Source organism: Charadrius vociferus, unplaced genomic scaffold (genome assembly GCF_000708025.1).
Source record: "Charadrius vociferus isolate BGI_N301 unplaced genomic scaffold, ASM70802v2 scaffold385, whole genome shotgun sequence".
In the NCBI taxonomy this organism is placed as follows: domain Eukaryota; kingdom Metazoa; phylum Chordata; class Aves; order Charadriiformes; family Charadriidae; genus Charadrius; species Charadrius vociferus.
Genome location: NW_009648925.1, coordinates 2,232,216 through 2,249,462, shown reverse-complemented (window position 1 = coordinate 2,249,462; position 17,247 = coordinate 2,232,216). Strand labels below are relative to the sequence as shown.

Here is a 17,247-nt window from a genome sequence, read left to right as displayed (position 1 = left end):
ACTCCTGTGGGGTCTGAAGTGTTCATGGCCCATCCTCCCCCAAATCCCAGGGCTTCAGCACATTCCCCACATGGCAATACAGCTCCAGGCTCAGCTGCACTCACTGCCACAGCTGTCTCAGCCACCAGTGGAGGTCAGAGTAGGAAGGCAGGAGAGGAGTTGTAGACTTCATCTGGGGCTTTGTAACTCTGCCAGGAAATAAACTTGGGGAAACCCAGGAAGGGGACCACATCCCTGCCTGTGGGGGGGCTGCAGAGCTCCCTGGGAATGAGTTACTCCAACCTGTCTTTATAATGGGCCACCTGAGGGCTTTTTGCTCCTTACCTGGAGTGGTTTCAGTTGGTGGCTCATCTGTGGCATCACCTGGTCCAGGGTCACCTCCTGATGAAGGGAAAAGAAGAGAAACTGCAGCACCGCTCAGTGTTGTGTGTGGGAAAAGTCTTGTGGAACTGTGTGTATGCAGGACAATTTCTGAGCCGGTAAGTGAGGGACCTGCATGGGGCTGAGCAGCCACAGCCATGGGCAGCCTTGCCCTGCCTTAGGCTCTCCCTGGCTGTGACTCCTGTGGGGTCTGAAGTGTTCATGGCCCATCCTCCCCCAAATCCCAGGGCTTCAGCACATTCCCCACATGGCAATACAGCTCCAGGCTCAGCTGCACTCACTGCCCACAGCTGTCTCAGCCACCAGTGAGTGCATATCTCCTTGCAGGAAGGCTCCCTCCACCCTCCCAGGGCAGAACCACACAGCCAACATCAGCTTCCAGAGCATGCAGAGGGCACCCGTCAGCTCATGAATGTGCCACCCTTGATGGCCTGCTGGGTGACACTGTTTTGGGAAAATTGTGAAGCAGCAACTGTTCCAGCATGGCAAGTTGGGTCTTGGGGTCTGTTCAAGGAGGCAAAGGCACCGGCCAGAAGGGGACAGTGTTGCTGAAATCATCATCAACACATTTCCCTCACAGTAAACATGAGGAGGGTCAGAGTAGGAAGGCAGGAGAGGAGTTGTAGACTTCATCTGGGGCTTTGTAACTCTGCCAGGAAATAAACTTGGGGAAACCCAAGAAGAGGAACACATCCCCGCCTGTGGGGGCTGCAGAGCTCCCTGGGAATGAGTTACTCCAACCTGTCTTTATAATGGGCCACCTGAGGGCTTTTTGCTCCTTACCTGGAGTGGTTTCAGTTGGTGGCTCATCTGTGGCATCACCTGGTCCAGGGTCACCTCCTGATGAAGGGAAAAGAAGAGAAACTGCAGCACCGCTCAGTGTTGTGTGTGGGAAAAGTCTTGTGGAACTGTGTGTATGCAGGACAATTTCTGAGCCGGTAAGTGAGGGACCTGCATGGGGCTGAGCAGCCACAGCCATGGGCAGCCTTGCCCTGCCTTAGGCTCTCCCTGGCTGTCACTCCTGTGGGGTCTGAAGTGTTCATGGCCCATCCTCCCCCAAATCCCAGGGCTTCAGCACATTCCCCACATGGCAATACAGCTCCAGGCTCAGCTGCACTCACTGCCCACAGCTGTCTCAGCCACCAGTGAGTGCATATCTCCTTGCAGGAAGGCTCCCTCCACCCTCCCAGGGCAGAACCACACAGCCAACATCAGCTTCCAGAGCATGCAGAGGGCACCCGTCAGCTCATGAATGTGCCACCCTTGATGGCCTCCTGAGTGACTCTGTTTTGGGAAAATTGTGAAGCAGCAACTGTTCCTGCATGACAAGGATGTGAGAACCAGATGTGGGTCTTGGGATCTGTTCAAGGAGGCAAAGGCACCAGGCAGAAGGGGACAGTGTTGCTGAAATCATCATCAACACATTTCCCTCACAGTAAACATGAGGAGGGTCAGAGTAGGAAGGCAGGAGAGGAGTTGTAGACTTCATCTGGCACTCTGCAACTCAATAAACTTGGGGAAACCCAAGAAGAGGAACACATCCCCGCCTGTGGGGGCTGCAGAGCTCCCTGGGAATGAGTTACTCCAACCTGTCTTTATAATGGGCCACCTGAGGGCTTATGCTCCTTACCTGAAATTGGTGTTGGCTCAGGTGTGGCAGTAGTTGATTCAGGGACATTTCCTGATGAAAGGAAGAGAAATGGCAGCACTGCTTAGCATTATGTGGAGGAAAAACCTTGTGGAACTCTGTGTATGCAGGACAACCTCTGAGAAGGTAAGTGGGGGACCTGCATGGGGCTGAGCAGCCACAGCCATGGGCAGCCTTGCCCTGCCTTAGGCTCTCCCTGGCTGTGACTCCTGTGGGGTCTGAAGTGTTCATGGCCCATCCTCCCCCAAATCCCAGGGCTTCAGCACATTCCCCACATGGCAATACAGCTCCAGGCTCAGCTGCACTCACTGCCCACAGCTGTCTCAGCCACCAGTGAGTGCATATCTCCTTGCAGGAAGGCTCCCTCCACCCTCCCAGGGCAGAACCACACAGCCAACATCAGCTTCCAGAGCATGCAGAGGGCACCCGTCAGCTCATGAATGTGCCACCCATGATGGCCTGCTGGGTGACACTGTTTTCGGAAAACTGTGAAAGCAGCAACTGTTCCTGCATGGCAAGGATGTGAGAACCAGATGAGTGTCTTGGGATCTGTTCATGGACCTGAGGAGCCACAGCCGTGGGCAGCCTTGGTCTGCCTTAGGCTCTCCCCAGGCCTAGTGCCTCATTAGTGTCGTGCTTTCCCTCATTATCCTTTTCCCACACTCTGGCATTTGGCTGCTTCCCACCAATAGCAGTTTTGTACCCTTCCTGCCTTTCTCCTCTAAGCAATTATGGCATGCTGATTTGCTGGCACAGACATGTGTCCCTGCAGGAAAGCTCCCACCACTCTCCCAAGGCGGCACCGCACACCAGTGCTGGCTGCTAGAGCAGTGTCAAGGGCATCCCATCTGCTAGCGCATTTGCTCCCTGAGAGCTAGCGGAGCTCTGGTCTTACCTAATGCTGCCTTCACTTGCTGTGCCAATTTACTTTTCTCATCCCTTAAACAAGCAGCAATTTTAGCATCACACATATTCAGTAGTCGCAGTTTTTAATTATATTTACATGATACTGCACTCCACAGTTAACAAGTTCACAATGACTCTTCAGATTCTGCTCTAGAACTCAGCTTAATCCACAAAAAATACATTAACCTCAAGATCTACATATATGGCTAATTTGTAACTGTGGAAAATGCTCTCAGGACAGGCATTATTAAAAACTCTATATAGGCTCCTTCGGAGCAGCCGTGGAAGAATGACTGCCTTTGCTAATACCTTCTCCTATGCTGTAACAAATTCAAGGAGACACTGTAAGCAGAGTATATATTCTGCTAAATTATCATCAGTAGTATCAAGACCCTCTTTCCAGGACATCACTTCCATGGAGTTATGACAGCATACATTATCTTTTGTCATTCTTTTCCTTCCTTGTTGTAATTCTCTGAATGAAGAGAAACCTGGCTGATACCAGACAATGGATGAAGGAAAATTTTTCTCACATTTTAGTTTCAGCATTACCTGTTACTGTGTTTACTCTTCTGAAGTATTTTATCCATTTAATTTTAGGATGTTTATTTTGTATTTAAACTCTGTAATTCTTAACTCAATATATGGAATGTTTTGGGGTTTTTTGTCTAGAAGTAAGAGCAAATTATAAAACAGCTTTGCTGATAAATGTGTGATACTGATAAATGGCCATTTTGGATCATATGATCTAACTTTAATCTGAATTAGTTAATATATGAGTTAGGAAGAAACGTATTTACTCTGAGTTAATGCCGCTGCAATCATAATTTAATCTAAGTCATTAACAGCATGCAGATGGAAGACTAATGTATTTCTGGCTAGAATCTTTGGCACTAACACACTCTTGTAGCTGATATACAAAGAAAAAATATTGCAAATCTCAACAGACATTTGAAAAATAGACCTCACTTTTCAAGAGCTTTGTAGGGCTTTGAAAATCCAAAGTGAGGCAAAATTTACAAACTTTCTTCTTCTGATCAATAATGCTGACATAGAAAACACACACCAAAAAGACAACAGCTGAAGTAATCCATCAGTCTCCTCTAGATGAAAGGGAAACATGAGCAATTGTGCCAGTTCTCTGCCAATCTTCTGGCTCAACTGGTCACAGAGTCCTATAGCCAGCATTAAATGTTCACCAGTCAATGTAAAGAAATGTACATTTTGTCTATAACCATGATAATATGAATCTATGCTGGCCACCGGCCATGGTTTTGGAGCATTATTTAGTTTGTCTTCTCAAAATGGATGTTGGGGCAGTAACCTCTTACAGCGCTAGCCCTTAGTGTACAACAACTGTTAGCCTTGTAGAGGCTCTGGCTAACAATTGTCCAGGACTACTACCCTTTGGATCCAGGAAGAATCACATCCATGGCAACAGCAGTGCACATGAGCTGCAATTGAACCTTGCTGATGGGCTTGTCAAAGGTAACCTGAGCAAAGGTGGTTATTCTCTGCTCTATCTGCTTAGACCCGACCTTCTGTGTAAGGAAACAGGATGTGTTAATAGACTTAGGCGTTTACTGGAATAACAGAGACATCTGGCTGCTGTGCAGGGCAGGGCCTTTGCCAGTATTATTCAAATGCACAAATCCTGCAAAGCTGTTACAATGTTTGCTTAGAATGAAAAAGGTTTCTGGGCAGGCCCATCCTGACGCAAAGTCTGTTCAAGTAAGTGAAAGTAATCTCTTGGGTCAAGATTTTTCACATCTTGCTGATACCCACAAGCCTCCAAACAGAAAACCAAACAACTGACAATCTCGAAGACTTCTATGCTTATAATTTACAGCTAAACATTGGTCTGTAGCATGTTGTAGATGTTGCTGGAAATACATATGTTCACTCACGCTAATCAACAGAGACCCACAACCATCTGTCACCAGCTGCAATCTTAACAGCATCAATGAAGATCTTAATTTGGCTCATATCTCTGCAACTTTCTCTCCATAACTTTATCTCGGTATTAGCTGGGAGTTCCTCTCCTCACAGCTTCAAGTTGCCACAAAACTCTTCATATATTTGCCTTAACTCTACTTCTGCTAATGCCTTCTCTTACTGCTATCTGTCACTGAATATCAGGGACAGGCAAGTTTGGGCAGAAGCTCTAGGCCACAACTAACAAGTTTGTCACAACGTCTGAAAAAGTAGTAAGTGACTTAAGGAATGACACCTGCCCTTCAGTTTGAACAGACCACGCTGCAACCCTCTGCCACTCAAGTTGGTAATGAAGTTCCCGTTAATTTCAACAGGAGGGTTGCAAGCCAGCTCAGGAGGCGCTGCTTTCCAGATTGACTGTTTAAGGACCCTCCGGCTGGAAGGCCAGCGGCAACACTCCTTTCCCTGGGTACTGGAGTGGAACAGTCACACCTTTTGTTTTGACTGTAACAGAGCTTGAATTACCTGGGTCCAGTGTGCAGGTCCTGAAAACTGCTCTTGGAATAGGCTAAATTAGGTTAATCACAAGCACCAGTGATTTTGCATTGTTCTGTGAACAAGGAAAACTGTTGGCTTTCAGTGACATTTTTTGTTGTTAATTAATCAAAATCTAGACATGCCGAATTGTGTATTGCCACTGACCTCCAGGCTCTCAGCAGCTGCTGAAAGTACTAAGCAATCCATTCACTGCCACAGAATAGCGGCCCTGATAAATCCCAAAACAGAAGATAGTGTTTCTTACCTTTGGAAAGGCTCAGCGCCAGGCTGAGCAACACTGCGAGCAATACCTGGCGTCTCATTGCCGCTTCTGTGGCTGCTGCCACTTGCTGCTAAACCTAAGAGAAAGTACTTTTCTCTTCTGTCATCAGCTCATTTAAAGTCCCAGCCACAGGTAAAGAGTTCAGCCCCGAGCTGACGTCATGGTGGCAAACAGCAAATGATAGATCCAAGCTGTGTTTTTCTTCTTCCTCAGGCTGGGAGGAGATTTCTGGACCTCCAGTGTTCCTCCTTTAAGTCATAAATGCTTGAGACCTGTTGACACAAGGAAGTTACTTCTAAATAAGCTGATGGGGGAACTGACAGCACAGCAGCTATCCCCTGCCAGCTCTCCATACTGACACCTTCAGTGCACACTAAATGGAAGGTGCTGTATAATCTGCTCTTAAAGTGGAAGAAGCTATCCCATCCCAAGGCGTATTAATTATGTATTAGGAGCAGAGTACCTGGGATCCACGTGATCACTTCCTCTACAATAAAGTACTGGTACAGACAAGCTCTGTGCTTCAGACCCGAGTTGTTCTTTCCTTACAAGCAAAATTTTATGCCGAAGCACTTCTTACTGCTCAACGGGGTAAAAAGCAGCAGAAAACACTTGCATCTTTGACATCAAAGAAATAGGACTGACCTTGGCCTTTCTGGCAGTGATTATGGCTGTTCTGTTTGCTGCCATCTTATGTGTGTTACGGACTCAACAAACATAATAAAAATAAATGAATGATGAAATAAACATAAGTTATCCTGTCATTATCAGACATGGACAAGAAGGATGAGCAACCCATTGGTGTATGTCCTGCAAAGCCACCTTTAAAGGCTGTGGAGCTGGTGTCCTCTGGCAAACTCCACTACCACAAACACTGGCAGGTTACAAATACGTTTCCGAATGAGAAGTAACAGCTCTGTGTGTTAAACGCCTCTCCCCTTCCTTCACCTGCTTTTGTTTGGTCTGCTGCTTTAAGAGTAAGATATGTAGTCTTGTGTAGTAATCTCATATTCAGAGAGTGGCTGTCCTTGTATGTAGGAGGGTAGGAGAAACCAGAAGTATTACTCAAGTCATTCCTGAGATTAGGGTTGTCCTAAACTGGAGCAGGTCCCAAGGAGGGCATCAAAAATGATCAGAGGGCTAGAGCACCTCTCCTGTGAGGACAGGCTGAGACACTTTGGGTTACTCAGCCTGGAGGAGCGAACAGTCCGGGGATACCTTGTTGCAGCGTTTCAGTACTTCAAGAGGGCTTGCAAGAAAGATGGGGACAAACTTTTCAGCAGAGCCTGTTGTGATAAGACAAGGGGTAATGGTTTCAAGCTAAAAGACAGTAGATTTGGACTACATATAAGGAAGAAATTTTTGACAGTGAGGGTCGTGAAACAATAGCACAGGTTGCCCTGAGAGGTGGTAGATGCCCCATCCCTGGGAATATTCAAGGTCAGGTTGGACGGGGCTCTGAGCAACCTGCTCTAGTTGAAGCTGTCCCTGCGCGTTGTAGGGGAGGTTGGACTAGATGGCCTTTAAAGGTCTCTTCCAACCCAAACTATGCTATGATTCTAAACTTTTAACTTGCACCGAACCAGGAAGCATCAGTGGCTTATGGACAGCAAAAATGGCTGGGTGCCTCCCTGCTGGCACAGGGGACGAGCAGCTTTATCCCTCTGCGCCCTGCCACACGGACCTGCTCAGGGTGCTGAGGGATGTTTTGTCTACACCTTCATTTGCCCTTCCAGCCCCAAAGCCTCTTCAGTGCTGCCTGCTCCCTGCACCTACCCCCAGTCACCACAGTCACCCCATGGCAGCCTGAGACCGGCCTGCAGCTCCTGAGGGAGCCCCATGGTGGACACTCTGCATGGTCACCATGGTGGCTATGCAGGGTGGGGGAAATCCCAGTCTCTGAGGGGAGGCCAGTATCGGGGTCTCAATGTTGTCCCCCCATCCACCAGGGGGGTTCAGGGCCAGGCCCAGGGCCTGGTCATGGGGGCTGCCCCCAGCCTTCTCCAGGGTGGTGGGCCTGTCCGGCCGTGCTGGATCCAGCTCCTGCCCTGCTGCTGCTCGCTCCCATGCCAGTCACCTATCCCAGCCCATTCGGTTCCTCTCGGCACCTCCTTAAAGATCTCCTTTGCCAGGGAGCTGACAGAAAAAGGGATGGAAATACCTGGGGAGTGTTGACACCAGAGTGCTGTGCCTCCCTGCTCGGGCAGTGTCCGACCTCTACCCCAGGCCACCACCACCCTCCAAGCTTCGCCTCAGGGGGCACCTGAAAACTAACCCCGAAATCTCATTAGAGTAAATCGTTACGTTCCTGAGGACTCAGTGCTGTGAGTCCCCTGGGAGACCCAACAACCCCAGACACTGGCCATCTGGGCAGCATAGTGGTTTAACCCCAGCCAGCAACTAGCTGGCTTAACCCCACCCAGCTCTTCACTCATTCCCCCCACCCAGTAGGGTAGGGAGAAGAGGGAGGAAAAACCTCATGGATTGAGTTAAAGACAGTTCAATAGAACAGTAACGGAAGAGGAAATAATAATAATAACAACAACAACAATAATAATAACAACAACAATAATAATAATAATGGTAAAAGAATATACAAAAATAAAGTGATGCAATACACTTTCTCTCATCACCTGATGATCGACTGCCTAGCCTGTCCCGAGCAGCAATCTGCCCCCTAGCCATCCCCCTTTTATATACAGAGCATGACACCTATAGTGTGGAATATTTCTTTGGCCAGTTTGTCCTGTCTATGCTCCCTCTCAGCTTCTATGGGAAACTGAAAAAGTCCTTGACTTAATATAAACATTACTTAGCAACAACTAAAACAATAAGTGTTATCAACATTATTCTCATACTAAATCAAAAACACAGCTGTTACTAGGAGGAAAATCAACTCTATCCCAACTGAAGCCAAGACAAGGAGCCACAACACATGCTTCAGCTGGAAATCAGTGTGCAGAGGGGGACAAACCTGGCTGCGGAGGGTGTTTGGCAGATGTGTGTGCCACCAGCCCTCTGGCAATGTCCATCCCCCATATCTAGACTTTTCAGTCATCACAATACATCCCAATTTTCCAATTCTGCCTCAAGGTGCAACTAGACTAATCCAGGTCTTAAAATCTTCCTGTTTGCTGTGAAGCAAGCATAAAGGACCAAGAGAACTTCCCAGAACACTATTGAAAATGAGGGGCAGGTCTTCAGCAGGTGTAAATGGTGTTGATTTGCTGGCTACACTGGTATCTACTGGTTGAGTGTGTAGTCCTGAACATTAAAATTGTTCTCTATGGTGAATGCACATCAGGGCCTGGCATATTACCTATATTTTTAGAGTTCAATTCCATTCTTACCTGGCTGTTCCTGTTTATCACAATCACAGTTTGGGAAGTGTGAATCATTTGCAATGCATTAGTTCTACCAGGAAATAATGCGTTGAATAGACATACATCTTCACATACCAGATCTTTTTGTCTCTGCTTGCCCTTCCCTGTCCATTTTGTGACACAACAGTGGTCACAACAGGATCCCCCCGCAGAAAGGAGGGTGACAGGCTGCATATGCCCTATTGCTTGCCAATGCATGGGGGAATTATAATAGAGATTTGTCAGTTTAGGAGAACAGATACAGAGAATTACCAAAACAGGAGATCTGATGTCAGTGAAACATCAGCAGCTCAAATGAATTTATTAAGCACACATTTAAACAATAGATAGTTGACTGTTAGTCCAGACAGACTCAGACAGCCACAGCAGTTGTGATGTCCTTTAAGGAATTACAGAGAAAAGTCTTTGCAGAAACTACTAAATAACTTTCCAGAAGTAAAACTGTTGTGCATCAAAGCTCAGATACAACAATCAAAAACACTGATGTATGATTATTATGGAATAAAAAGTGTGCTGCATTTAGAAACAAACACAGTAGTTGTTTTTTTGTCTTGATCTTTGTTCGTGGCAGGAAAAATAAGTATGAAAGGTAGAAGGCCTTGTTTATCTATTAGGAGGTGCAGCCTAATTTAACTGTAAGTTGCATGTAATCAAGGGGCAGTCATGCTGCGAGAAGGCATATGTTAGAGTAGGAACAAGTGTCTTCTATAGCTCTTCATGTGCGTCAGCTGGATACTTTCTTGTGTATTTTTTCAATCCTCTTCTTTATTAGATTCCTATACATTTTGCTATCTCCGATAAATTTGGTTCATCAATTGTATATTACATATACAAGTAGAAATACATGTTGTAATTAGTTGAAAGTTCAAAAAAACCTCCAGAAAGTCTATATCAAAGTGCTATATACATACAGAACCACCCATAATCAGGGGAAGCACGTGAACTTTGATTTCTTTTCAGGTGGTTCCCAAGATGGTTGAGGGCACACACTGTGGATGAATGCATGATGATGGTCTCAGAGGCACTGGTATGCAAACCTGAAGTGGGCAGGACTGCTAAACCACGTGTTTGTCCATAACTGCAAAGGTCTTTTACCTAGTCTCATGGCAATGTTGTAACCAGGACTTTTGCACTGCCAATTTCCTTAAAAGGTACCAATGTCACACAGAAAATACAACAATTTGCAATAGTATTGGTAACAAAACCGAGTCGCTATAACAGCCTGTCTCTTGGAAACTGACAGAACCTCAGGATTTAATTGAGTTACTCTCTTCTTTATTTTCCCCCTGGGGTCTTACTAGACAAGGAACAGACATATACCACAATTCTGTACTATATCACCGTAGAAAGTAGACTGAAGTTTCGGGATGTAACAAGTATGTTCTAGACTCACCATTCCTCTGCAAGTAGCACTCACTTCATCTAAGGCAGCTGTCTAGTGTGGGGTCTTGCGACACTACTGTCAAATGTGAGGGATATCTTACCACGGGGTGAGCTACCCTCTGTGGACACTTGTCTTTTTTCATGGCTACTGGAGGTGCCAGATGGTGGTTCAAACAGGATACCCAACTTTTGGTAAAACAGATGAATTCCACCTTAGTGCCACAAGATTGCTATTGCAGTAGAGTGTTGTACTCCTCTGGAGCAATATAGGAAAAGATTGTCCCAGGTGAACATACCTGCCATTACTCCAGATGCTCTTCCACATCACACCTCTTCCCAGCAGCCTGGGCTGGACATTGTGTTCATCTGGTACCCTTCTCCTTCCTCTGAGACACATTCAGCTGTATATTCTTCACAGTCCCCAGTGACACTTAGTGAGGCAGGCCTGATTCCACTGTGGTCAGGTCCAGTCCCTTGCCCTTGCAAACAGCCCTGCCGCATCAACCTCTCCTGAGGTTTTCCTCCCCTCCAACATGTAGTCACACACGCAAACACACAACTTCACCATTTCTCTTCCAACTCCAGCGGGATGATAAATTAAATTAAGGAAAAAATTAAAATTAAACGAGTTGCTTAATGCTACTGAAATAAACATATCAGAACAGAACTTGTATTTTAGCTGAGCAGAAGTTCATTTAGCACAACTAAGAGAACGTACCCATTTCCTCCTTGCTTTTCACTTCAGTTATTCAATCACCAAGCACCACCAGAAGAACAAAAGAAGTGTAACATTTCTTATTGTATAGATTAGATTTCTAATAATAATTGAAACAATCTAAAATTGCATATGCATCTCTCTACAGTGAAAGCTAAAGACAATAAAAAAGCTGAGACATAGTAATATTCGTTGTTTTATTGTATCCTTTTATAATACTGACTAGAACGCCAGATTTAATAATATTGGATGCAAGTATAAAAATAATCCAATCCTTAAAAATTACATTTTGCTACTACAGTACTGTATAATTAGTGGAGGCTGAAAATATGATACAACTTTAAATAATACTGGTTTGGAAAATGTCCTCAGAACCCCAGCGACTTGGAAGCAAACATTCAGAGATACAAGGAAGGAAAGAGGGCAATGTCAAGAACATAAAGCAGGTCTACATTCAGGTTTATAAAGAAGCACAAACAAATGCTGAAAATTTACCTTTTGAAACAGCTTACAAAAGGCGAGCTTTATTACTGCAATTCTGAAAGCTGCTCAAATAAACCTTTATGATGTTACACGCCAAGTTTGACTTTCTGTTAGGAGAAAGTCTTGTAGAACTTAACAGGACTTAAAACAAATGACTGAGTTTAAGAGAATTTCCTTTAAAAAAGGAAACTATTAAATATTGCTTAGGGTTTTTTTCTTTAAAGTAAGCCTATCCTAGCAGATTTCATTGGAGACCTTTCATGTCAGGTGAATTCTATGGCATTGTTCAAGAGAAGTGATCAGTTTTTACTGTGTTCCACAGGACTCTTCCATGTAGGATTTTGCAGATCTGGGGGATGCCTGCTGTAGTCATTCACCCAAGCAAGACTCCCATCCCTTCTAACGTTTTACCAGAATAACAACCAGAGAACTTGTCATTTACATACTACTTTTGAGGATCATCAGGCATCCTCTTTAGGTTTTCCCTTAACAAGGATATTACGCACATGCAACACAAACTAGACACAGAAGAGGTGTCATCCCACATATGACCTTACAGTACAGAAGCCACACTTGCTTTAGACATTTACTTCTCCAAAACGTGTAAGCATATTCCTTTCTTTTTGCTTTTTTTTTTTTTGGTTGTTATTTCTTGCCCCTTCATGGATTTCTGTTCTGCTTTTTAATTTCAGCAGTTCAAGGGAACAGAGAATTAAATACACATTGCAAAGCTCCTGAAAACTTAAAAGCACACAGCGCATACCCCCTTTGAAACTGGGAGATCTTGCTTCATTTCTGAAAGAACAAGTAAGAGTGAACTGAAGAGTTCTTATCTGTGACTGCAGGAATCACCTCTATGTCCCTAGAAGATCTTACATGATAGGAAACAAGTTGGCTGATCAGTAAAACAACTACACTAAATTCACATTCATTCTCTTCTCAGGAAGGTGTTTCAGATCTTGAGCCTGTTTTGCTCAATCTCACATAATACAGGTTCTGCTGCAGTAATAAGTATACTTCAAAAAAATAAATACAGCATGGAAAGGCAGCAACAGTATCACAGAGATAGGCAGAACACAGAGCCACAGGAAAGCGTGTACTACACACTGATGACCCTGGTGGTGGAATACTTCAGGACTAAAAAAAACTTCATTATGGTCCATGGGAGAGTTAGCCCGGCCACTATAATGGATGCTGGATTAGGTCCTTTGTGTGTAAAGAGGAAAAAACATTAGTCGGCATAGGAAGAGCATTTAAGTAAAAAGCATCCGTTCTTGTTAATTTAAGGAAGAAAACTAAAGATTAAATATCACTATGAGGGAATGAGATGGCCAGCTGGTTTTGGAACGGATATGGCCATTGACCAGCGTTAGAGACAAGCCCTGGGGAAGCACTCGGCGCGTCTGCAGCAATGTCCAAACCCGCTCTGCTGCTCACTCAGGTCCCGGCAAACAACGTTTAGAAGTATTGGCATAAACAATTTCACAATATGACAAACACCTCTCCCTAACTGCAATTGCATGCTGTTTTTAAAGCCTTTTACTACCGCTCAGCGTGAAGGCAAATACCTGTCAGAAGGCTGGTCACAAGGGGTGACTCAGGACATGACCATGACAGTGGGACTTACGAGAAACGCCGCAACACCAATGACATTCATTGCCGCTGTACTACCTAATGCTTTAGATGTGAAGGGCAAAGGGCATCAAAATGTCCCTGTCCTGTTTCTTCCTCATATAGCCCAATTCAGTGCTGTGACATTTCAACAGCATGCAAAAAGCCCCAGATTTTTCCAGTGCAGCTGGGAGGGCTGGCCAGGGCGAGCAGTGGTGCACGGCAGGGACAGAGGGAAGCTGCACGTTCGAGCCTCCCTTTTGAATGATCCCTCAAATCTGCGTTTTGCTGCTCCGTTCACCGGGGCTGCCTCTCCTAGGCTGACTGCCGGGGGTATTTCTGTGGGTTTTTGTCAGCACAATTGGCAGAGCACCACAGCAGCAAACGCTTGTCTCCCACATCTTTTCCTGTCAAGCAACACAATTAGCATTTTTTCCAAAGTTAATCAAAAATACACCCACACAACTGCCCATGGGCCCCTGCTGACTGCTCCCCTAGCTTTCCACAGCAGCCAGTAGCAAGAGCAGACTTCCGTGCAGTGTTGGCGTAGTTTTTCTTCCTTTCCCCACGTCTGGCTGAACCACTTGCATCCTCCTTACAAGAAACATGCCACTTCTATCTTATACTCTTGGATAGTGGAGAGCAATTCCCCTTGGCAAAAACATCCAGTGTGCTCAAAATTTGCAGTTTGCAGGAGCTAAAAGTAATCTAAATAGTCTGAGAAATAAGCTGCAGTTACTCAGACATCCTACAGGGAGTTAGATACTGAACAGAGAAGCATCCACATTTGGAATTGGGCTTGAGGGGTGTGTGAAGACCCTTCTCACATCTGACAGGAGTGACAAACCCCAGTCCACTGCTAGAGGGTGCTTAGTTTGTGGCAGAGATGGAAGCAGCCAGAGAGGATCCCGGTGGCAGCTTTAACAGAGGCAAGCTGCGCAGAGACAGGTCACATCCCTGCTGCGGCCGGGAGAGCCCATTGCTGCTGGGATTGCGGCAAAACACGCTGCATTGCAACCATCCCTTCTGCCCTAGTGGACCTGGCAACCCATGGGGCTTGGGTGAAGATGGCAGCACAGGGAGTGGCTGAGCTGGTGGAGACCTGGGGACTGACTCATCCCGGGCTGCACCAGCCAGCTCCGCAAAGACTTCCTGGAGTACCGCGTGGGAAAACACCTGCGCTCACCCAGTGCTGACATCTGCCTAAATCCTCTCCTGCCCGCTGAGCGGGGCCTCCTAGGACACCCAGAGAAGGTGCTGCAGGTCAGGAGAGACTCTTTTCCTCCTCCTGTGGACTATGCAGTGGCCCCGTGACTCCTTTCTTACCAAAGCTAAAAGGAAGATCAGGCTGCAGTGGATACGTTCTCAGAGGAAATTACCCAGTGTTTACCTGCTCTGGCAGAGGGAAAATTTCAGTTCAATAAAGTTCTCTCTTTTGGAAAAGGCCGAGTTTCGCAGTCCTCAGAAAATCCTGCTGGGTCTGGTGAAACCCTTTCACTCCAGATACAGCATTAAGAAGAATTTGAAGATCATTAAGAAATGAAAATTAATTATTTGCAAACTTGAGTGTGATTTCAAATAGGAACAGTCTTAACTCATTTCCACTCAAATTTTGTTCATATAATCCATGTTACTCTTTGTATAGAAGGATTGATTTGCAATTGTGAGTTGATATTTCCTACTTTGTCCTTTGTCCTCACCACGCACAGGAACACTTCCCAGTCTTTGAACTAACCTAGCAATTAAATGTATTTGCTGCTACCACCTGCAAGGTTGGTTATCGATCAGACAGCCATGAAGTCGCGTGCATCATCACCATAAGACCATGCAAATGCAAAGCACACTGCCCTAGGCATCCATAAAGTTCTGGTTTTCTGCAAGCCCGCACTGCTGTTTCTACTTAGCAGATAAGGGGTGAGGCATAAAAAGACACTGCGGTTGTGTTCTATGGCTGGTGCACCAAACTAGTGTTCTCAAGCACATTTGTGGTGCCTTTCCTGCCTCGCAGCTTTGAGAAAACAGAAGGAAATGTGAACAGGGACCAGAACCCTTTCTTCCCACGCAGCTGATGATTGCCTAGTGCGAGCTGCCCTTCCTCTGGGCAGCTGTTGCTCACTTTTGATAGGGAATACAACAACCTTCAAAGTGATGGGAAAGGATCTGGGGACTCACAGCATCTATAGGACACCAAGTACTGCTACCTGCTCCCTGACACATGGCTCCTCATCACCCCAGGTTTGCCTCCGGTGAGCAACTACACAACACATCAGCATCTGAACTGCCATTCTCACTTGGGGTTAGGCACTTTGGGGGACACATCCCACAGTCCTTTGCGCTTCAGTGAGCTGAGCTACCTTATGAACTTACTTGTAGGCACTGTGTCTTTTCGAGCACTGCGGGCGAGAAGGGAATATCAGTGGGTACATGCCCTTCAGTGAAACTAGCTTAGGTAGGCACTACGGAGATGGTGGGTTAATGGCTAAAGAATTGTGCTATTTGTTATCCTCATACAAGCAGCCACCTTGAATTAAAAGCACAGCCACATTCAGGGGAAGGATCTGCATCTGGATCCTCTATCTGGACAGGGTTTGGATGACTCAGGTTAACACTGCAGTAAAGATAAGTGGTAAATATACTTCATTAACAAGATATCTTTCAACACCCATCTCAGGTCAGAATACAGCCCATGAGTTTTCAACCTGATCTTTGGTGAGAAATGTAATAACTTACATTCTTCAGTTTTTGTCAAGGTGATTAACATGAATTAACACACCTAGGTGAGGAAATCTGCCTGGTCTGAATCACTCGAAACTAGGATGGAAGAAAGCAAAACATTTCAACATAAGTGATTTTTGTTCCGCTAGAATTGAAAGCATCATGTTTTTCTCTGCCTTAAATGCAACTAACTGCAGTGAGCCTTAGTTTCTAACGTATTGAAAGCCTCCACAGCTCTTACTGAGGCCTGTGGAGGCCTGAAGATTGTCTCACCTGCAGTGCCCAGAATTCACATTCCACCTGCCCAACCAGGGCTATAGCCTTATTGTGTCTTCCCAGATTCCTTGTAAGGAGCATGCTGAATTCCCAGCTCATGTTTTTCATCCCTATGAGCAACTATTTAACATTATATTGCTGTTTCTACAGACATTTAAATCTCTGCAGGGAAACAGACCCCCATAAGATTCTATATGGAAGCACTATGATGATGTGTAGTGGCATCACTTCTGAATAATGCTGGCTGACAGAACAACAACACGCTCAGACTACTCCCTATATAGAGGAAGTTTTCAAAGTGGTGCACAGGATCAACTGTGTCTTTTTTTCAGTTAGAATTGCAGTGGTATGACTAACTTTCCCATGCTCTTTGGAGACAAAAAGCCATGAATTCAGCCAACATTTCCAGGCACCAGGCTTCAGCAAGGACCCAGCCATCTGGAGAACTTCTACCAGTAAGAATGTGAGGGCCAGAGGATCAGCCAGCTTCCCTGTCATGTACGAAGCAGAAAGCGATGCAGCAATGGAAAAGGGAGTGGACAAACTTGCCCTACCAAAAGGAGCTGCACAGTGAATCTTTGCATGAAGGCTGGATAAGAAGACAAGCACAGTCAACAGTGAACAAGATCTGTAAACAAAACACTCCCTAGTGGTATTCAATGCAGAGTGGTGGGCATAGTTCATCTGCCTGTCCTGATGCATGCTTGCCATCTAGCGTAAAGAGTGAAGAAGCAGCACAGAACAAATTCAGAGTATACGCGTTAACTTCCACCTGGGTCTTTTAGTGATGTGCACCTCGAGCCATTCCCTCTTCCTCCTCCTTCTCTCTGCTGCTCAGCAAGTGTAACTGTTCCTCAGGGTAGCAATGCTCGGCATGGAGTTCAAAGTCCTTCCTGTTAAATGGGAAGAGTAAGATTGATGTGGGCTGAACGGCCCAGGAGACAGATTGTACCTGGGGATCAAAGGCCACAAAACTGTGTCAATCTTCCAC

At 45.7% G+C, this 17,247-nt stretch overlaps 1 protein-coding gene across 1 annotated transcript in view; it reads right to left on the bottom strand.

Annotated features, from left to right (window-relative positions):
* MUC13 (mucin 13, cell surface associated) overlaps positions 1-13,311 on the bottom strand; it is a 30,737-nt gene extending 17,426 nt beyond the window's left edge. Inside the window, exons 1-6 of the mRNA XM_009887312.1 lie at positions 13,282-13,311; positions 4,340-4,476; positions 2,925-2,968; positions 2,012-2,062; positions 1,165-1,221; positions 325-381 (exon numbers count right to left, since the gene is read on the bottom strand). Coding sequence (XP_009885614.1) covers positions 325-381; positions 1,165-1,221; positions 2,012-2,062; positions 2,925-2,968; positions 4,340-4,476; positions 13,282-13,311 — 376 coding nt within the window. The remainder of the gene's footprint in view (positions 1-324; positions 382-1,164; positions 1,222-2,011; positions 2,063-2,924; positions 2,969-4,339; positions 4,477-13,281) is intronic.
* Between the last annotated feature and the right edge of the window lie 3,936 nt (positions 13,312-17,247).